The following is a 22,262-nucleotide window of genomic DNA, read 5'->3' as shown; positions in this document are numbered from 1 at the left end:
TGAAACCAAATTTGTTCATTTTTCCTTAATCAACAAATTCCTTGGTGCACTGGAAACAAGTTGTGAAAACCACATTGGGGTGCCTTTTAACATGTAATTAACAGTTGCAACTAAATAAAAAAAAGGTTCAGTTGGTAACTGTGTGAATTACCCATTTAAATAACCACATAACGGCTAGTATGATTATATGCTACATTGTTGATCTACTTTTATTTAACAATGCTGTTAAAATTTTACGCTTGTTTTTAAGAAGCTGAAAAAGTGAAGTGGATGTTGTTGACAGATCTAATTTTCAATTCCTGCTTTTCTTTAAATTCACTTGTACTGCAAAACACCCTTATTAGACAATAATTTAATGGATCTGAAAGTGTTTGTGTCAGAGACTATCCTCTCACTTCTCAGAGTTTGACGCCCACAACTCTCATATTTTGTTCTCCTGCACTCAAAACCACAGGAAGAGGGCAAGCTGTCGAGTGTTTATCATTTGCAAAATGTCGCACGGTAGGATGGCTTAGGTGGCAGTAGGTTAACATTTGAAGAATGCTTAGGTAATTTTTTGAGACTGATTGTAAAGCTGGATACAGAACAACAAGTGACTATTCAGAACAATAACCAACTCTAGAGCTGGTACTTTAATGGCAAAAATGAGGACCATTTCTATCTTTTACTGCCTTTTATATGGTAAGTATTTTTCTAAAATTCATTCATTAATTCATTTAAACATTTGTTAAACATTATTTAAAAGTGCCATTTATTTTGTCACACAATGCAGTTATGTCGACAGAAGGAACCACGATCGAAACAAAGGGAGTCGTGGGAGGAGAGGTCTCGTTTAAGTGCGCACACAAACTTGCGTCGAGTTATAATAAATACTTGTGCCTCGATCCATGTCATGATGGGGACAAACTAGCTGAGGTGGCACCTGGTGGAAGAACAGAGTCAGGGAGGATACGTCTGGTGGACCGGGGGGACAGCGCCTTCACTGTGACCATCAGTCAACTGCGGCTGTCAGACTCTCGGATATACTGGTGTGGAGTAGCCAGGCCTGGTTTAGATACATACACTAAAGTAATCCTCTGGGTAGAGGAAGGTCAGTGCATTATCACATCGCTTTTTCCTAGAGAGAACACACATTAGAAATAACCCACTCTAAACTCAACAAGTCCAGTTGCTTTTTCAAATGCTTTTTGGATATACCTTGACCCGGATGACCGAGAACCTTCACAGACCACTTATCAGAGCTTATTTTAATTCATCCCTTTTTACATTATTTGAGAGCATGTATTGTTTAGGTTTTACATGATAAATGAGGCTCAGGATGGTAAAGACACACATTGTATACCATACTAAAAAATGCGTAAACTTGTGTATAAGAATTTCTTTCTTCTTTTCAAATCCATGAATCGTCTCCTTAATATGGGGTTCAGTACTTGGATTCACCTCAACAAACTGTAAGTAGCAAAACCTGACACAACCAAAACTGCTTCTTCTGCATTCTGTATCATATATAATCATCTATCGATCATGTGGGAGCTACGTATATTAAACCCATCGTACTTAAGCAGGATTGTGAATGGCAGTGATTATAGAGTATGTTGCATAGTTGTTAAAGTGTATGTTGTGTATAGTTTTTACTGAAGTAAAAGTACTGATAATATCTATTCCACCACTCTTCCCTATACAGCTATTGCAAGCGAGACAACATCTGTCACACCTGATGTTTCTTCCACATCTTCATATGAAAATGTGACCAATCTGACACAATTAATGCTAGGCATACACACCAGTGGACCTACAAACATTTCATCAGGTAGGAAGAAAATGCAGTCAGTCCTTACAAGTCTACTTAAAAACAAACTAAGTTCCAATAATATTCCGTCCTGTCCTACAGCATCAAACTTCACAGAGGAAGGGAAACAGAACATCAGCACAGGTCAGTTTCTATCTCATCATCTGCTGTGCAGCTTCAGCAGATTAAATAAGATAAGACAAGATAAGATAAGATATTTCTCTTTTTTTCCTCAGGCACCATACTGTATGTGATCACCGGAAGCATTTTCATGCTCATGGTTTTGATACTGTCATTGAGCTTCAGGAAATGCAGAGGGATCTTTAAAGCTCAACCACAAGTTTGCTGTAGCAGCACAGGACCCAGCAATGCACTTGAAAGTGAGGTATGAGAAAGACACTGAATGTCAAAATGTCAGGCTCTCAATGTCTTACTGCAAAACAACTGTCTTCCTGGGGAGGCATAATTGCCCTCAGCAGCAAATTCAATTAAACTGAAGTTTCTTTTCCTGGTTTCAGAAGTTAACTCATCAAGTGGGGTTTTTCCAAACCAAAGAAAATGTTTTGTAGTTTTCTCATGAGAATGTTTAAAATCAGCGCTGACCACAGCCGTGAAACTTGAATGTGTCACTGAAGGAAGATTGGACATTTTAGGAGTTAAACACAGGTAAAACATAGGAGAATAAACTTAAATCGTAAAAAAAAAAAAAAAAAAAAAAAAAACAAAAACACAATGAATTACATTTATGGGTGTTATAAGTTGTTGCAAAAACTGTAGAGACATCCACTGTAGATCAACTAAAAGAAGTCTACTGTGTTGTACCAGGGGGCACCTGACATGCAAGTAAACGAAAAGACAGATAATGATCTCGTGTCTTTCTGTTAGACGTGATGCTGCAGCCAGGAGATGGCTTACTAAGCTTACTAAAGGAAGTGAGAACAAAGACAAATGCCTGTAGCACCTCTCCATGCACAGATAAAAGCTGATAAAATCTGAAAGCCAGCACGTCTGAAGTTCAGTGTTTAACATCTCAGTAATGTTTAATACATATAGCAGAACATCTATGTCTTTTACCAGCTGACCAACACCACAAAAAGTCTAGAAACCGTCCAGCATGCAATCCTTAAATTATTAAGCTTTAGAAGTGATGATAGGATGATTCTTGACACCTACAACCAGACATACAATTACGATTCTCTTTGTTTTGAGTTCATTTTCTCTGGTCAGTTCAACATAATGTGCTTCTGATATTCTAAGTGGAGACTTTCTCTGGAAGTCATTTCAACATCCTTATACAACCTGTTACCTAGAAGACTGAAAAACTTGTAAATGACAAAGTTAAACTATTGAACTGAAGTCACACTAAATCAGAAAGACTCAGGTTGTATTTACAGGTGAATAGATTTAAAACACTAACTCAGTAAGATAAAGTTCCCACAAGAAACAGATGATTTGTCTTTTCTCCGCCCACATCCAACAGGTCGACTGTGACTACGACGACATTGATGAGAATTTACAGTGTGTGGAAAATATTTCCGATGCCACCTCTGTCAGTACTAGTCGCCCAAAACAAGATCCAACATTTGCTGCATCCATGGCAGCTGAATGTGAGGAGCCCCCTCACATCTATGAGAACATCTCATTCCCCACAATCAACGGCGGCTCAAGATGTTCACCTGCAGCCTCCCAAAAACACCACAAAACCACCTCTAGGATCTACATCAGGCCTTTATCATCTGAAAGAGCAGGTGATGGTTGTCTCAGAAAACACACAAATAAACACACAACATGCACAAATTCAGAGTGCTGTACAAGCAATGAATGTCCTTGTCACTCCAGATGCTGCCGTGGAACCAGTGGTGTGAGGACAGGATCACTTTGGTTTGGTTTGGATGTATCAGGAATAAATCAGACCTAAGATTTTTATAGATGCTGATAGACAACTGAACTTGACCAATTGTTCCATTATCATGTGAAACTCTTACACTGTACTGTGTTTATGTGTTACTATATTGTGTTCATGTACAATATATGCCTCACTGTGCGCGTGTGTGTGTAGGTGTGTGCGTGCGTGTGAAAGTGTGAGTCACCTTTTTAGGATAAAAACACTTCTGGTTTAAGTCAGATGATTTCAGTTTGCATTTATATGAAACAGACTGTGTTTGCAGTTAGTGAGTAGTGAGTGAACTTTAATTTCCCCCCAATGCGCAACCGATACATTTTTACACTTCCTGCGCTCAACTGTAAAACACGTTTGTCTGAATATGTGACAACACCCAGTGATGTTTAATTCATAATGAAGTGTACATCTGTGATTGAAAAAGGGTAAGAAACAATGTTTAAGTAATCAAAGAAACTGTTTTATGTAACGTGTCACCACATTTAATTTTTAAACATGTTCCAAGCTCTTTGTGACCTCGTCAGTGAAATGATAACACTGTTGTTGTTCTAATCATGTTTTAAAATGTTCAGATGTTAATGTAGCCCTGTGACTATTATATTCATTCTTTCATTCATATACAGAGGTTAGAATGTTTTTGTTGTAATAAATAATAGTTCATGAAGGTAAATATGTTTTAAAAATGTTTGATTATAACATGTTAAAAAACTGTACTTTCATGTGCAGTTAAAAGAGTCAGAGATAAAAAGGGTGTAGTTTAAAAACCTAATCATTTTTGGTTGTCGGCAGAAACGTCAAGAGACCACGTTTGTTGTGAAGTAGTGCAGCATTTCTTTATTCTCTCATCTTTGTGTGTGGCATTATCCAATCCAGTCCGCACATGTTTCAGGTAGGAGGTGCTTAGAGTCACCGAAGTGCTCAACAGGTTAGCACCAGGAGAGGCTGCTTTTTTCCTGGCGTCCGAGCAGGATAGCCAGTGAGCCCGTGAGTAACGACTCACTGGCCGGGCTGGTGGACATTTGAGTTTGCTGGTCATTGTGACTAGATTCTATTTGGGTTCATCCGAGATCATTTGGGAGTTAAAGGTACCAGAGAATTATTTGAGAGTTTTGAATATTATAAGGTCAACAGTGAACAAGTTACAAATTTATGACTGTGCAATAAATAATTTTCCTTTTGAACTTAAAATCCTGTGTGGTAAGTACCAAGGTGATATTTTAGTTAAAATAAACCGATTAACAGAACTTTTATGTTAAAGGGGAAGTACAACCTTTCTGTTTACTTCTTAGAATTTATTGGAGGCACCGCCAAGTTATTTCATATCATTATCACAGTTATCACAGGGAGCTCCAGGCGAACTCAGGCCCTGTCCCACTGTACTACAACACCCCCATTATTTGTCAGTTTTAACTAGCTACATGGGACTTGGGTTACATTAGTATGCAAGTAGACAAGGAGAATTCTTTCCAAAGGGATAGTACATTTTAAAGACGCAATCTTGAGCATTTCCATCCTAGTTAATTTGTTACAGCTATTGTTACAAGTGATGAGAGAGCTACGTCAGCACGAGTAAAACGAGAAGCTGATTAACTCATTAAGAAGTCAGAGGTTTCTTCTCTCTCCAACTGCTCATTGAGCCCACTCCCTCCCCTGATCCTCTGTAAAAAAAAAAAAAAAAGAAAGAAAAAATCAAAACTTACTACTGCTTTAAAGGCACATTTTTGCTGAACAGCAGTCACTGCAAGTTTTATTGGGAAGCTGCAGCAGCAACAGCAGGAAAATATTCACTATTAGCAGAGATTTTACGTTGGCAGTAAGATGATACAGTTATTTTTGTGATTATGCAAATATATGAATATTTCGATAATCAGTGCAACATAGGCTCCGTCACCACTGTGTTAACTTGTCACCTAATTGCACATTACTGCACTTTGCTGCACCTTATTTAACCTTATTAAACCTCATTAAACCTTATTGTACACATTACTGCACCTTTTTGCACGTTATTGCACCTTATTACACCATACTGCACCTTATTTCAACTTATTTAAACTTATTACACCTTGTTGCACCTTATTGCACACATTACTGCATCTTATTACACATTACTGCACCTTATTTCAACTTATTACACCTTATTGCACATTACTGCACCTTATTAAACCTTATTGTACACCTTACTGCACCTTTTTGCACATTATTGCACGAGGTTGAACACCTTATTGCACATTACTGCACTTTAATGCACCTTATTGCACCTTATTTCACCTTACTGTACCTTATTACACTTTATTACACCTTAATACACCTTACTGCACTTTAATGCACCTTATTGCACATTATTGCACCTTAGTACACACCATACTGTGCCTTATTGCACCTTATTTCAACTTATTACACCTTATTGCACCTTACTGTACTTTACTGCACCATATTACACCTTATTGCACACATTACTACACCTTAATGCAAGTTATTGCACCTTATTTCACACATTACTGCACCTAATTGCACCTTACTGCACTTTTCTGCACCTTATTAAACCTTAATAAACCTTATTGTACACATTACTGCACCTTATTGCACCTTATTGTACATTGCTGCACCTTATTAAACCTTATTGTATGCATTACTGCACCTTTTTGCACGTTATTGCACCAGGTTGCACACCTTAATACACCTTACTGCACGTCAATGCACCTTATTTCACCTTACTGTACCTTATTACACTTTATTACACCTTAATACACCTTACTGCACGTTAATGCACCTTATTACACATTACTGCACCTTAGTACACACCATACTGTGCCTTATTGCACCTTATTTTAACTTATTACACCTTAATGCACATTACTGAACTTTACTGCACCATATTACACCTTATTGCACACATTACTACACCTTAATGCAAGTCATTGCACCTTATTGTACACATTACTGCACCTAATTGCACCTTACTGCACATAACTGCACCCTAATTCAAATTACTCCACCTTGCTGCACCTTACTGCATCATATTGCCCCTTATTGCACTGTTTATTCACTCTATTTTTTCTCAGAATGTCTATGTTGTATCTGTTTTATTTTGTCTTTTTCCTTTGCACTTTGTTCACTTAGATTTTTCATACATGCATTTCATTTAATCCATAAATAATTTTTAATAGTTGGATAGTACCATAATTATGGGCTTTTGGACAGTAGAATCAGCCATCTTGAATCTTGAATCCTGACCTCACTGGTGCGAACACATGCCTCTGTGTTGCCATGGTGATGATGTCACAGAGTCTCTGTGTTGCCGTGGTGATTATGTCACTCCTTTGATGTTGTGATGATGTCACAAGATAGGATGGAATCTCCTAAGCCCCGCCCACAATTAGCAGAGATCAAAGGCACAGTTCCTTTGAGATCAAAGGCACTGTGCCTTTGATCTCAGTGTCACCTCACAGAGACCTTAAATAGGAGCCGATTCATCAAAGAGTCATCCAAGATTCACGAGAGATTCACGAGAGATTCACGAGAGATTCACTAGAGATTCACTAGAGATTCATCAGAGATTCATCAGAGATTCATCAGAGATTTATCAGAGAGAAGAGTTAGATAGTTAAATCGCTTGATCTTCGCTAAAAAAGCAACGCTTTCAAACCCGTCAACCCACACTCAAGATTATGTATCGTAATACGACACCAACAACAGGTCCAATGGACAGAGGAAGCTATTCCCAGACAGAGGAGATCCCAGAGATCACTGTGGACACAGTTTATCCGCTGATCCAATCCTTTTTCAGGAACATCACACCAGATCAGTGGGCATGTTTGAGTTTAGGTAAACCAGACGATGTTACCAGTTCTATGCTGGCACAGCTGCTATCAGACTTGATAGAGCTAATTTCCAGTTCCTTGCTGGAGAAAATCAAAGATAGGCGTCATATTTCTGAGGAAGCTGTCTTGACCAGCGTGGGCGACACACTTCCTCAGACCTTTGCTCAAGTCCTGGACATTAAAGAAGAGGTCCGCTCTGAGAGCTCAGAGGTGTTGACCAGCTTAATTGCCCAAGACGTGGCTGAGAGCATCAACTCCATCCTCTATGCTGGCGTGGACATTGAAGAGCAGGAAGTACGACGACACGTCACTCCCAAAAGAACGATTAGACGTATGGTTCGTTACATCAGCAAGATGTTGGAAGAATTTATTGCAAAGATGAGGCCCAAACCCAGAAAAAATCAGAAGAAAGAGAAGAAAAGTGTGGTCTCCCCACTAGAAGACTTTGACAAAAAGTCAGAAGATCTGGGGTCTACAAAAACTAAAAGCAGCACTCAATCATTGTACACATACACCCAGGAGACAGCCTCCATAGGAGACAAGGAGAGCTGTAAGACTAAAACAACAGAAACTGACACAGACAGAGAGGAGATCCAAGGAGAAGCAGTCCCAGACTCATCTTCTCTCAAGGCTGAAGTAGATGAGAATGAAGCTGCTCAGCCTGGAGATGAAGAGGTCCAGACTCCTAAATCCAGGACATGCAAACTGTCCCTGAAGAGAATGGGGGGCATAATTCAAGGGTTCTTTGTGAAACCTTTATTTAGAAAGCCTCGTGCTGGAGTCACAGTGGCATCAATGCAGTCACCAGACGTCCCACAGCTGAACTCTGTGAAGGTCATTGTGCCTGAGCAGCAGCTTTCAGATGTTGCTGCTGTGGTGCTGGTTGTACCTGAGCAGCAGTTTCAGACAGGCTCTGCTGTGAGAGTGGTTGTATCTGAACATCACATACCAGACGAAAGAACACCTCCAGAATGTGGACACCAGGAACCCTCCTCCCTGGAGATCATAGTAGTGGAAGATGAAAATGCTCAGTCTGATGAAGAGACCAAGAGCTTCGCAGTGAGCCAGGCTTCAATTGTTTGCCCAGAGTCCAAGAAGAAACTGTCTTTGAAATTCAAGACTAAGGGCTTCTGTGCTAAAAGGATTTTCAAGGTGCGACCTGCTGTAGTCAGATCGCCCTCTATGAAATCATCAAAAGCTGCCTCTACAGATAGAGTTGGGTCTCAGCAGCAGGTCACTACTGTGGTGGTCACTGTTCCTGATGAGCAATTTTCAGAGGCCATGGCTGTGGTGCTCCTAGATCCTATAGACAAACCAGCCCAAGACTTTGAGCAGCTGGAAACCTCCTCTCTGGACAGAGTAGTTGAGGACAGCACTGCTCAGTCTGAGGCTGAAGAGGTTCAGAGTCTGAAAGAAACAGGTCCAAAGTCTAAGAAGAAATTGTCTCGGAAAGAAGTTGGAACCATATGTAGAGGCTTATGTGTAAAACCACCTGCCCAGCTCTCACCAGAGGCCACCACCGTGGAGATTCCTGGACCTCAACACCAGTCACTGAATGACGTGGAGTCTAGAAAAACTAAAAGTGACATTCAATCATTTGACACATACACCCAAGAGACAGCCTCCATAGGAGACAAGGAGAGCTGTAAGACTAATACACCAGAAACTGACACAGACAGAGAGGAGATCCAAGGAGAAGCAGTCCCAGACTGGTCTTCTCTCAAGGCTGAAGTAGATGAGGATGACGTCACTCAGCCTGGAGATGAAGAGGTCCAGACTCCTAAATCCAGGACATGCAAACTGTCCCTGAAGAGAATGGGGGGCATAATTCAAGGGTTCTTTGTGAAACCTTTATTCAGAAAGCCTCGTGCTGGAGTCACAGTGGCATCAATACAGTCACCAGACGTCCCACAGCTGAACTCTGTGAAGGTCATTGTGCCTGAGCAGCAGCTTTCAGATGTTGCTGCTGTGGTGCTGGTTGTACCTGAGCAGCAGTTTCAGACAGGCTCTGCTGTGAGGGTGGTTGTACCTGAACATCACATACCAGACGACAGAACACCTCCAGAATGTGGACACCAGGAACCCTCTTCCCTGGAGATCATAGTAGTGGAAGATGAAAATGCTGAGTTTGAAGAAGAGACCAAGAGCTTTGCAGTGAGCCAGGCTTCAATTGTTTGCCCAGAGTCCAAGAAGAAACTGTCTTTAAAATTCAAGACTAAGGGCTTCTGTGCTAAAAGGATTTTCAAGGTGCGACCTGCTGTAGTCAGATCACCCTCTATGAAGTCATCGAATGTTGCCTCTGCAGATAGAGTTGGGTCTCAGCAGCAGGTCACGACTGTGGTGGTCACTGTTCCCGATGAGCAATTTTCAGAGGCCACGGCTGTGGTGCTCCTAGATCCTGAAGTCAAACCAGCCCAAGACTTTGAGCAGCTGGAAACCTCTTCTCTGGACAGAGAGGTTGAGGACAGCACTGCTCAGTCTGAGGCTGAAGAAGTTCAGGGTCTGAAAGCCACAGGTCCAAAGTCCAAAAAGAAATTGACTCATAAAGGAACCATATGTAGAGGCTTGTGTGTGAAACCACCTGCTCTGCTCTCACCAGAGGCCACCACTGTGGAGATCCCTGCACCTCAACACCAGTCACCGAAAAACAAACCAGCCCAAGACTTTGAGCAGCTGGAGACCTCCTCTCTGGACAGAGTAGTTGAGGATAGCATTGCTCACAACGTCCCACAGATCACTGTGGACATGGTTCGTCCACTGATCGAATCCTTTTTCAATGGCATCACACCAGATCAGTGGGCTTGTTTGAGATTAGGTAAACCAGACGATGTTACCAGTTCTATGCTGGCACAGCTCCTCACAGACTTGATCATGCTAATTTCCAAATTCATCCTGGAGAAAATCAATCAAAGGGGTCATATTTCTGAGGAAGCTGTCTTGATCAGCGTGGGTGACACACTTCCTCAAACCTTTGCTCAAGTCCTGGACATTAAAGAAGAGGTCCGCTCTGAGAGCTCAGAGGTGTTGACCAGCTTAATTGCCCAAGACGTAGCTGAGAGCGTCAACTCCATCCTCTATGCTGGCGAGGACACTGAAGAGCAGGAAGTACAACGACACGTCACTCCCAAAAGAAGAATTAGACGTATGGTTCGTTACATCAGCAAGATGTTGGAAGAATTTATTGGGATGATGACACACAGACCTCGAACAAATAAGAAGAAAAAGAAGAAAAGTGTGGCCAGCCCCCTGGAAGATGAAGACACTGACAAAAAGTCAGAAGATCTGGAATCTACACCAACTAAAAGTGGCATTCAATCATTGTACACATACACCCAGGAGACAGCCTCCATAGGAGACAAGGAGAGCTGTAAGACTAATACACCAGAAACTGACACAGACAGAGAGGAGATCCAAGGAGAAGCAGTCCCAGACTGGTCTTCTCTCAAGGCTGAAGTAGATGAGGATGACGTCACTCAGCCTGGAGATGAAGAGGTCCAGACTCCTAAATCCAGGACATGCAAACTGTCCCTGAAGAGAATGGGGGGCATAATTCAAGGGTTCTTTGTGAAACCTTTATTCAGAAAGCCTCGTGCTGGAGTCACAGTGGCATCAATACAGTCACCAGACGTCCCACAGCTGAACTCTGTGAAGGTCATTGTGCCTGAGCAGCAGCTTTCAGATGTTGCTGCTGTGGTGCTGGTTGTACCTGAGCAGCAGTTTCAGACAGGCTCTGCTGTGAGGGTGGTTGTACCTGAACATCACATACCAGACGACAGAACACCTCCAGAATGTGGACACCAGGAACCCTCTTCCCTGGAGATCATAGTAGTGGAAGATGAAAACGCTGAGTCTGAAGAAGAGACCAAGAGCTTTGCAGTGAGCCAGGCTTCAATTGAATGCCCAGAGTCCAAGAAGAAACTGTCTTTGAAATTCAAGACTAAGGGCTTCTGTGCTAAAAGGATTTTCAAGGTGCAACCTGCTGTAGTCAGATCACCCTCTATGAAGTCATCAAAAGTTGCCTCTGCAGATAGAGTTGGGTCTCAGCAGCAGGTCACTACTGTGGTGGTCACTGTTCCTGATGAGCAATTTTCAGAGGCAATGGCTGTGGTGCTCCTAGATCCTGAAGTCAAACCAGCCCAAGACTTTGAGCAGCTGGAAACCTCCTCTCTGGACAGAGAGGTTGAGAATAGCACTGCTCAGTCTGAGGCTGAAGAAGTTCAGGGTCTGAAAGCAACAGGTCTGAAGTCCAAAAAGAAATTGACTCGTAAAGGAACCAAATGTAGACGCTTGTGTGTAAAACCATCTGCCCAGCTCTCACCAGAGGCCACCACCGTGGAGTTCCCTGCACCTCAACGCCAGTCACCGAAAAACAAACCAGCCCAAGACTTTGAGCAATTGGAGACCTCCTCTCTGGACAGAGTAGTTGAGGACAGGATTGCTCAGTCCATGGTTGAAGAAGTTCAGAATCTGGAGACACATGTTCCGGCCAAACGTCCAAGAAAGAGATGGTCTCTGAAAAGAGTGGGTACCGCATTTAGAGGCTTGTTTGTGAAACCACGTGCTGGAGAGGCATCAATGCAGTCACCAGACGTTACCTCTGCCCGCTTCTCACCAGAGACCCCCACCATGGAAGTGACCAAACGTCACCAGTCACCGAAAGAGAAACGAGCCCAAGACTTAGAGCAGATGAAACCCTCCTCTCTGCAAATTTCAATAGCTGAGGGCGACACAGTTCAATCTGAGGGTGAAAAAGTCCAGGATGTGGAGGAGACACCTACACCAGCGACAACTCCAAGAAAACGATGGTCTCTGAAAAAACTGGGTAGCGCGTTTAGAAGCTTGTTTGTGAGACCATGTGCTGGAGAGGCATCAACCACAGTAACATCTACAGACGCTACCCCTGCCCGCCTCTCACCAGAGACACCCACCATGGAAGTCACTGAACGTCACCAATCACCAAAAGAGACACCAGGCCCAGACTTTAAGCAGAAGGAGCCCTCCTCTCTGGAGATTCCAGTAGTTGAGGATGACACTGTTCAGTCTGAGCCAAAATTTAACGAGTCCTCAACAGACGAGCAAGAAAGGTGCAAAACGTGTGTCAGCACTTTTGTTGAGTGCCTGGTTTTAAGGGCCTTTGCAAAAGCAAAAATACCATATGATTTCGACCAGTTTGAGCCCATCCGTTACAGACTAGACATGAAAATCTGGGCTGAATTCCAGCTTGAGAATATTAACATCCCCACAAAAAGGTTCATGAAGCTTGACAAGGCCGTTTGGGAGGACCTGCTCAAAAAGTGGAAGTCTGCAGATGCTATTGTGTTTTTCATGGATCTGGAGCGACCACTAATTGACAAAGTGATCGTGGCTTCTTTCAAAGAGCATCTAATGAAGCCTAAACACAAAACCAACTGGTTCTTCTGATCTTCAGTTCCCAGATCAGACACATGAGGAGACCTTCTGTTCTAGTGGTTTCTGCAAAACACAGACCAGTGGAGCAGGGGTTCCCTACATATATTATTATCATTCTTCTTTTATTATTATTATTATTATTATTATTATTATTACTACTACTACTATTATTATTACTATTGTTATTACTATTATTACTATTATTATGCCATTTAATTGTATTTCATTTTATCCTATGTCATTAAAAAAAAACAAAGCATCAAAAAATAACATTTGACTTCTCCAATGTCTCTTCTTTTTTGTTCAAACCTTTTTTTCTGCTAGAAAACACTTTGTTGTTTTCAGGGTTTACTTTCGCGTAGTGTCTACACGAAAGACAAATGGACGACATACAAATCATTACTGCATATAACAGTGTCTTGAATTGACATCTCAAGATTTGAATGATGACTTTTCCTCGCCCGAATACTCAGGGTCTGTTTTTATTAAGGGAACCACTGTGGAGGATAACATAGCAAATGCAACCTCTGCTCGTTTACCCCTGAAACACACAACTAAGGTTTGCATTACCTAGAGGTTAGCATTAGCAGCATGTAATAACTCACTCCAACAGGTTCTCAACAAAAAGCTCTAATGCAAACATAAACTATTTATTAGCAACATACATGATCATTATACATCAAAACTAAAGACTAACCAATTAAAAAAAGGTTCCTTCTCCTATTTATTGGCTCTATCCGATTAAGCTGATTCAGTCTCACTAGAGATAGAGAACACAAGGCCCCACGATTACCGCTTCCTTCACCTTTCATGACCAGCAGGGGGTAGAATTGGCGTCTGTATCACAGCTGGTGTTACTTCTGTGACAGTTACTTGACTAGGCCTTGTATGTATTTAAATAAACACATTTGAGACCGACACTTTACTGTTATTAATACTATTAAGTGCACTTAGACACAGTTGGATATTTACAAATCTGGGAAAGACAAAGTGATTAAATTGGAGTTTTGTTTAAGACCATAAAATAAAATCACATGTTTTTTCTATCTATTATTTCCTGATGGAAACTGTGTCTCTAAGCTGGTAGATGGTGCACTGTACTTACAATCTAGTTGCTGGCCTTTTTTCTTTTTTTTTTTTGGTAGCTAGTGTGCAGCTGGTGTTTTAAAATAAAACAACTTCCTGGTGCCGCTAGAAACAGCCCTGAACTGAGTGGTGACAGTAATGTAGCACAGTAAAGGTATGAGGTTGTAACAGACAAAAGGGAAACACAAAGCCAGTGCAGAAAGGCCCAAACAAGGTGTAGTTCCCTAGAAATGAGCTCCACATGTGCTTAATGCAGCTGGTGGTTACTGAGAGGGTTTAAATGAATCCATTCACATTACACACGATCATCTGAAAATATTGATTGGAGCAGCTTTAATTGTTGAGAAATCTATTCTGGGTGCTTTTTTGAATCAAAGTGTTGCTCCCCCTTATACTGCCTTATTTTGAAGTAGTATCTGATACCAAGTAGTACACCACAACAGAGAGAAAGGTAGAATTAATTTAACTAATGTGTAATCAGTGTCAGTGAAAAAAAGAAAAAAGAAAAAAAAAGGTTTATTACTATGCAATGCACAGAATCACCTTTTGAGTCACCATACTTTCACTTTCATGGGTAGAGCATTGTGTGTGGACAGATTTATACTTGAAAGAGGAAGAGGTTTAATAACTAGGACCTAAAAGCCTAATCTAAAGACCCAATGCTTAGTCCAGGTTGTTGCGTTGTTGAGAGGCTGGGGGAGAATCTGACTGTGTGGACTCAGGGTAAACTGGGAGTGATGGGAGCATCCTGGGGCTCATGGAGAACAGCTATAGCCTTCATCATCACAACACTACAAATCCAAGGTAAGTTTTATAAGAATTTTAAAGCTTGTGTTAACGCTTTTTCAAAGCAGTAACTGTGCAACTAACACCAACACTGGCTGACAGCTCTGACCAACCTGAAACCCATGGATGTTACTGGTGTGGAAGGCCACAGATTTGACTTCAGATGCGAATATCCAAACGGTTGGGAGAACAATGCTAAGCACTTCAGCCGCATTGATGATGGCAAGACCGTCAGTCACCTGATACGGACAGAAACACACGACCAGTGGGAGAGTGAAGGACGCTTTTCTCTGTACGACAACACCTCTGCTGCCTTCTTCATTGTCAGGGTGGATAGACTCAGTTTAGAAGACAGCGGCATATACCTGTGCGGGGTGGATATCAGCCACTTTCCTGATCACATCAGTGCCATACAACTAGATGTTTCTCAAGGTACAATCTGTCAATACAATGTTCTGGCTCACACCAGGTTAAACATGGATTTCAGCACAACACTTTATATTAAGATATTTAAAATAAGATTTGTTTTCCGTTGCCTGCTCCTGTCAGCCGACAAAGACAAAGCAGTTGAATCAAGTAACAACAGTCCTGCCCGAGGCCTCAGACAAAGACAGATCACACCTAGCATAAATGAGAACCAAGCAGTGCCACACTTCCCATACTTGTTCTGCTTTTTTGAAGTTTCTCTTTCAAAACGGTGTGAGGTGAAACAGTCTTACACGTCATCTCAGCATCACGTTATGACCAGAATGAAGGTTTCCTTGTGGCCCATTGTTTCCAAAGCATGACTGTGCAGAGGATTCCTTCACATGTCTCCAAAGCAACGGCAGGCACTTTGTAACATCTATTGTCAATATTTTTGAGCACATAACAGATATGGTAAATTATCTACATATACATCAGCCAATCAGTGCATGTGTACATTTGTCCCAGTTAATCATAACATGAACATGGCATCTAGTAACTTATGTGGCTGAGCTGTGTATAGTTTTGCCTTTTTTAGAAGTTTAAGTCAGTTAGTTAAGACAGAATAATAATGATAATTTAACTAGTCCATGCACAAACAAAGCATAGGAGAAGAATTAAGTGAAGGTTAAATAAATCAAAGTTGATGACCGTCATGGGCTTTTTCCCACAGTTGCCTGTCTTCCTGCCCACTGGTTTGTGGGGCAGTAGGGCAGTATAGACATTCATTTCAAACTGTTGCACTGATATTATAAGCACATACATCTTTTACTCAATTCAAAGAATAGAAGTATTTGCATAGATGTCCTCAGATGTTGGGGCACCTCTGGAACAATAATTTTACTTATATCACTATTAACAATATTACGTGGGGTGTATATGTGTACACACACACATAAATACTTGTTATCTATATTTTCACAGTAAATGTAATGCAGGCCTCTCCCATGGACCAAGCACTAGACAGTGAGTAACGTGTGTGTGTTCCTGTTATTTCACATGATCCAGTCCCCTCTCAGGTGAACCCCGCCTGTTGTTCTTTCTTACAGGGCACCACCTGACGCTGCTCCTGACCGCTGCGATGTGTGTTGCAGCGATTGTGTTTGTGTGTCTGTTCACATGCTGTCTCCTGCTGACTGTTAAACAGAGAAGATCAGAACAACAACAACAACAACAACAACAACAAAACAGAGAGGTCCGTTCACCACAGACACGTTTAGCTACCAAAGCTACCATGGTTTTAACAGTGGCAATGTTGGATCCGTTCACTAATGTACATTTAAAATTTCCCAGCAGATAGAGTAGTTGGTTATGATATGTTTCACTGTGGGGATGGTGTTCTTGGGGTGATACGCAAGGTCTCATTTGACCAGAGCACCTTCCTCCATATTTATTCACAGAGTCTACAGCATGACTTTTGGTGTTGTTGTTTTTTTTTTTTTTTTTCCTGATTTTATCTTTAACTAATGGCATTTTTTAAAGCCACTCTTCCATAAAGCTTTGTGCACTCTAGTCTCTGCTAAGGAAGCCTTCAGGGTCACCTCTGTTTAATGCCTAACTTGCCAGGTTGTGAGTTCTGATGTGTGGACCTCTTTTGCAGGTTTGTTGTGGTACCATGTTCTTTCCATTTGATGATGATGGATTTGATGTTGCTCCAGGGACCATTAAATTTTAATATATTTTTATAACCCTTGTACTTCTCAACAACTTTGTCCCTGGGTTGTTTGGAGAGCTCCTTTGTCTTCATTGTGTTGTTTGGGTAGTGGTGCATCTTGTGTAGTGGTGTTGCAATGCCGGGGACAAATTCTAAGAAATAAATAATAATAATAGAAAAAAATTTAAATGATTGATAATTGTAAAAAAAAAAAAAAAGAGTAAAATTGTAAATAGTAAAAGGGGGTGAGTATTCTTTTAAGTCTGTCCTCGTGTATAAAAATATACATACTAATGGAGGTTTTATCTAGTGCTTATAGAAGCAGTTTGAATGTCACTCAGGAAATATTGTGCATGCAACTTAAAAATATACCGATATTTTTAGAAACGATGTGCCACAGTATAACCTCTGAGAAGAGTCATATTTGCTGTTTGAACAAAAAAAGAAAACATACATATTTAAACAGTGCAGTGTCAGCTGAGTTCTGTTCTCTCCACAGATATCATCTGATTACGAGTCAATGACGCCCGGTGTGACAACTCAACCTGAGTTCCACTGCAGCTGTTCTGTTTTAAACTACAACGATCTGCCAGCCTTACCACTGCCACCGGCTGACTCCTGCCGTCGCTCCACATCAAATCAGCGGGACTCTGAAGTCTCTCTAGGCCTCAATGACTATGCTGATGTGGATGTACCAGGGCCCATCTGCCCGTACCAACATCTGGATCACAGCCAGTTGGAGGAGCATGTTTATTATAGCCTTCAAGGAAGTGGCAGTCCTAAACTCAGACCTGCTAAAGATTCTCTCTTGTTATGAGTCTATCTATCTATCTATCTATCTATCTATCTATCTATCTATCTATCTATCTATCTATCTATCTATCTATCTATCTATCTATCTATCTATCTATCTATCTATCTATCTATCTATCTATCTAAAGTGTCAAGTTTTTGCTGAGTTCAATATGTGTCATTTTAAAAAGCGCAAAGGATGTAGCATACTGTATGTTTTACCAAAATAAACCGAGACCGATGCATATCTGGAGCCGTTCTTGTGCTAATTGTTTAGAGGCATATACCTCTTGAGGAATATTCTTAACAACATCACATGTTTGCAGTGGTTTCTGGTAACAGATTTAGACAGAGGGAATTGGCCAGACACAGGAAGTGCAGCAACAAAGAGGAACACATGAGAAGTGAAGACTTGCAAAATAACCAAAAGTTATTTTTTTACTTTTTCCTTAAAAGAAAAAGACAAATCGTAGAGACGCATGGAGGTGACTTTGGTCATCGTAGTCTTCCTTCTGAAAGGTAAGTTAAGATTAATGTATCATCCCTCTTTATCCATTCCTCTATCTCTGTGTTTTCTGGCTTTGTGGTTGTAGGTTTGTCAGGTGGCCAATTTTTTACTTTTTACCCTTTGTCTTGGATTTTTTTTGGTACCTACAGTAAACTCTGTTGACTTTTGAGTAATATGAGGACATTTTAAGATGTGTAGTGTAGTGTGCTGATGGACTACTGCACTTCAGACATTATAACCAGCACACTGTGAAGGCTGAAAATGCAATATTTACTATAAATTAATGTGAAATGCTGAAGGCCTCTGTAATTAGTGAAACAACCAAGACATTAAACTTCTGCTGCAAACATCAGGAGCAGCTTATCAGGAGTTTACAGAAAACACGGATGGGCATGCAATTCAAATTACCTTTTGGCTGTCTATGTGTTTTGTGTAGGATTATGGGAGACAGAAGCCTTCTCAGTAACAGGAAACGTCGGAGACGAGGTCAAAATAATGTGCACTCATCAAAACGCCTTCTCCAACGTCAAATATTTCTGCAAGGGAAAGTGTAACGACAATGACGTCCTAATAACAAGCAAACAAGACTCAAATAGGAAATACAAACTTGAAGATGGTGGAAATACATTCTACGTGCGTATACATGATCTGAAAATGGATGACACAGGAACATACTGGTGTGGCATAGAAAGAGTTGGTTTGGACACATACAACAGAGTAGACCTCACAGTCAAAGAGGGTGAGTGGATTCACAATTGCATATGTATAGCACTGGACATGTTATTCCTCCTCACTTATCATGTACAGACATCTGTACCATTTCCTTTTTGCTAAATTATGGTCAGCATTTCACAACAGCGTCTAAAACTGTGCAGTTTTTGTAATGCAGAGACTTTACAGGAAAAAAATGAGAACAAACACAGCAAATAACGTGACACATGACAAGGAACTACGTTTAGACAATTCTATTTGGTTTTTCAGAAGAGGCTACAAATTCTTCAAACAAGTTGACGGAATTTACAAGTGAGTCAGTTAATGAAAAGTCTTACTACTACATACTCTATACAAGTGTGTGTGTGTGTGTGTGTGTGTGTGTGTGTGTGTGTGTGTGTGTGTGTGTGTGGATATGCAAGTGTGTAGGAAAGACAGTCCTCCATGACATGTCATTATTAAATTCTTTTTCAGACCAGCTTGTGTATATTGGAGTGAGTCTGGGTGTGGTTGTGCTGATTCTGGCGATGGCCCTTGCGATGTTTTTCAGACACCGAAACAGAGAGATCAGAGCCTCTTCAGGTATGAAACTCATGAACGTAACACTGACAACACTGACAATCCAACCACTCAACCCTTTAACAGTGGCGAGACTTCAAGCAAAGTTCTTGAACTCCATCTCACGGCTCTTTTTCTGTTTCCGCACAGATACATGCACATTTAAAAAGGAATGTCCAATACTAAAAGTTTTAAAAGTAAAAAGTTTTCCAGACCAATATTTCTACTATGGTGATTTATTTAAAAAAAAAAAAAAAAAAAATATATATATATATATATATATATATATACATATATATATATGTATATATTTGGACGTCCAGGCGTTTTCCACCAAAGACATTTGATTGTGAGAAACATTGCTTTTGCTGGAGTACTTGCTTTTGTGCATGTTGGTTCGCCATCATAGAATTTGCTTTCGCTACTGAGACAAGTTAAAATAGACCGTCTGCTGTGTCTAGATTGCAAGTGGCTGCTGTGGCCAGCTTGTTACACTCTACCACCACTTTCACAAACACTGAGAGACTAGCTAGATGTCATGTAAGCAACTCCTTCTGAAACCACAGTTATGGCCAAAAACATGTTGTACCGACAACAGATGTGACAACTTAACTCCAACCTCAGACAATGATAACAATGATCTGTCAGTGATTTCACACACACATTTGGACTTTTAGCAACGTTGGCCGCATTCCACTTAGTGGAAGTCTTGCTTTTGTGCAAGCTGGATCACTGGCATAGTTTACCTGAACACTTAACGGAACTGAGCCATCAATAATTCCACTTTTCCTCATGTGACAAGACACAGCATTCAACTCACCACAAATGGAAACCTAGCATTATCACAGTCATAGACCAACTAGCAACCATGCTGCAGCCATGCAATCCTTGGTAACTTCTCTCACCCAAATTGGTATACTATCACCCAGAAAGTTAAAAAAAAGCTACTGCACGGCAACACATCTGGCACCTTAGCCACCACCACCATCCTAACAACCATCTCAACAAACACTTCAACAACAGTGGAAGCTAAAGTTCAAGCAACCAACCAACAGAGTTTGAATGTTTGTGGTGACTTAGAAGTGAAAGTGAGAGTCAAAGGGGGAGTTTTTCCTTACTCCAACCAATGGCCATGTTGGACAGATTGCAATGTTCCCCAAGAGAAATGTTAGGATTTTGGCCTATGAGTAAAAGTGACTTGGCTTAACCCCATTGAAATACTTGGAAATACTACTTTTCAAACCTTGAGTGTTATTGTAGGACACTATTACTTTTGTGACAAGTGTTTCATTTTCATGTAGAAAATGATGAAATGAATTTCCATATATGGCTCCTTAAGTAGTAAACAAATGTAAACACACATTAAGACCATTAGAAGTGCAAATTCACTCACTTGTCAGCCTACACATTATCACATCAGACAGCACAATGTCACTTCTTCATGCCACCTAATAAAGTAGTTATGCTCAGTGTTCATGCAAAGATGGACCTAGCGGACCACATTTGACCCTGATTTGACCTGAGAGTGTTTCCTTGATCTTCTCTGATCATCTGAATGAAAACTACATGATTCTTAATGTCACTGAGAGGCACAGGGACGGAAATTTAAAATGTGTCCTGAAGTTACCAAATTCTTAAGTGTTAATGTGACTCCAAACAGCAACCACACTTCTTCTGTAATCTTGTGTTCTAATTTGTTTATTGCTGAAACAAAGCGTTGGGTATGGGGGATGGGTATAGTGGAAAAATGATGCCAGTAAAAGAGAAGTGGTCCAGTTTGTTTTATTGTTCATTTGTGTCTGCTTTTATCTGATTTCGGATTGGTTTGATTCATAGCTTTATAAGAAAATAAAAGAACTCACATGTCATCAATCTCTGCACAGGAAAGGACCATGACATGTCTGCATGTATGTATGCAACACCGTCTGCTCAGAAACGGCATGCGCATCATGACATCACTGCTTCCTCAGCAAATGAGGAAACAGAGGACGCAGGCTCCAGCAGAGGAGATTGCAGACAGGACATGTACGCCAGCCCCACTGTTTCATCAGATCCTCAGGTTCAACCAGACGGCCTCTTTTACTCAACTGTTAGCTTCACTAAGCACAAAGGCTGCAAATCATCCATGCCTCTTACTACAACACCAACATACTCAATCATAAAGCACATATCTGCTGAAGAGTCCACAGTCTACAGCAATGTCTGACTTGCTGATTGTCTGTACACTATGTGCTGTAAGATTCTGCAAAGCTGTGCTGAGACTAAATGATCATGTTGTTGCTTAGTTAATTTATTATTTCAATTGATGTTGGACAGATAATTTACATTTAACAAAAGTTATGTATCACGTTTCTAGTCAGTGTGTGAGTTTATTTTTCTGAGCGTCCCTACGTTTGACATATGCATCCTGTGATTTACAAGATGCAGGAACTGAAAAAGTGATGTGAGCAAAGGAACCACTGGAAAAATGTCACACCTACAGCTCTACCTTCACTTACTCACGCATTATGATTAATCACCGGATTTACTTGAAAAAAGACTCAGATTATATTTAGAATTGGAAAAAAGGTGAAGAAGATGAGAACCGGTGATGTGCAGAGAAACTGAAGTAAAACAAAGGTGAGACAGAGAATTGACCAGACGATGCTTCTTCTTGGAATCCCTGTCAGACATTGCTGAGAATATTTGACATCAATATGGCCTTTTTAAGACATACTTGATGTAACCTCTTTAAAAACAGTGAGTGAATGATCAAACAACCAAAAATAAAATAATTTTTAACA

At 40.8% G+C, this 22,262-nt stretch overlaps 3 protein-coding genes across 5 annotated transcripts; all 3 read left to right on the top strand.

The window, feature by feature from the left end:
* Positions 1-438: 438 nt before the first annotated feature.
* On the top strand, positions 439-4,272 carry LOC125001193 (CMRF35-like molecule 3). 2 transcript variants are annotated; one of them, XM_047577123.1, is made up of 8 exons: positions 439-681; positions 773-1,090; positions 1,428-1,451; positions 1,685-1,810; positions 1,892-1,933; positions 2,026-2,174; positions 3,270-3,537; positions 3,629-4,272. In XM_047577123.1, the coding sequence occupies exons 1-8, from the start codon at positions 636-638 to the stop codon at positions 3,652-3,654; spliced, it is 999 nt and encodes a 332-aa protein (XP_047433079.1). In that variant the 5' UTR covers positions 439-635; the 3' UTR covers positions 3,655-4,272. The 2 variants fall into 2 exon arrangements, with proteins under 2 accessions (XP_047433079.1, XP_047433070.1); XM_047577114.1 differs by having other exon boundaries at positions 3,270-4,272.
* Positions 4,273-14,595: 10,323 nt separating this feature from the next.
* Positions 14,596-17,751, top strand: LOC125000894. Of its 2 annotated transcripts, XM_047576646.1 has the most exons (5): positions 14,597-14,809; positions 14,894-15,223; positions 16,181-16,222; positions 16,306-16,451; positions 17,410-17,751. In XM_047576646.1, exons 1-5 carry the CDS (start codon positions 14,665-14,667, stop codon positions 17,725-17,727), a joined length of 981 nt encoding a protein of 326 aa, XP_047432602.1. In that variant the 5' UTR covers positions 14,597-14,664; the 3' UTR covers positions 17,728-17,751. The 2 variants fall into 2 exon arrangements, with proteins under 2 accessions (XP_047432611.1, XP_047432602.1); XM_047576655.1 differs by lacking the exon at positions 16,181-16,222 and having other exon boundaries at positions 14,596-14,809.
* A 296-nt stretch (positions 17,752-18,047) lies between these two features.
* LOC125000910 (CMRF35-like molecule 1) lies at positions 18,048-22,262 on the top strand. The gene is made up of 5 exons (XM_047576667.1): positions 18,048-18,221; positions 18,647-18,949; positions 19,192-19,233; positions 19,396-19,503; positions 21,363-22,262. Exons 1-5 carry the CDS (start codon positions 18,182-18,184, stop codon positions 21,683-21,685), a joined length of 816 nt encoding a protein of 271 aa, XP_047432623.1. The 5' UTR covers positions 18,048-18,181; the 3' UTR covers positions 21,686-22,262.

Source organism: Mugil cephalus, chromosome 2, assembly GCF_022458985.1.
Source record: "Mugil cephalus isolate CIBA_MC_2020 chromosome 2, CIBA_Mcephalus_1.1, whole genome shotgun sequence".
NCBI lineage: Eukaryota > Metazoa > Chordata > Actinopteri > Mugiliformes > Mugilidae > Mugil > Mugil cephalus.
The sequence above is the reverse complement of the archived record's forward strand: the minus strand, read 5'-3'. Positions and strand labels throughout refer to the sequence as shown.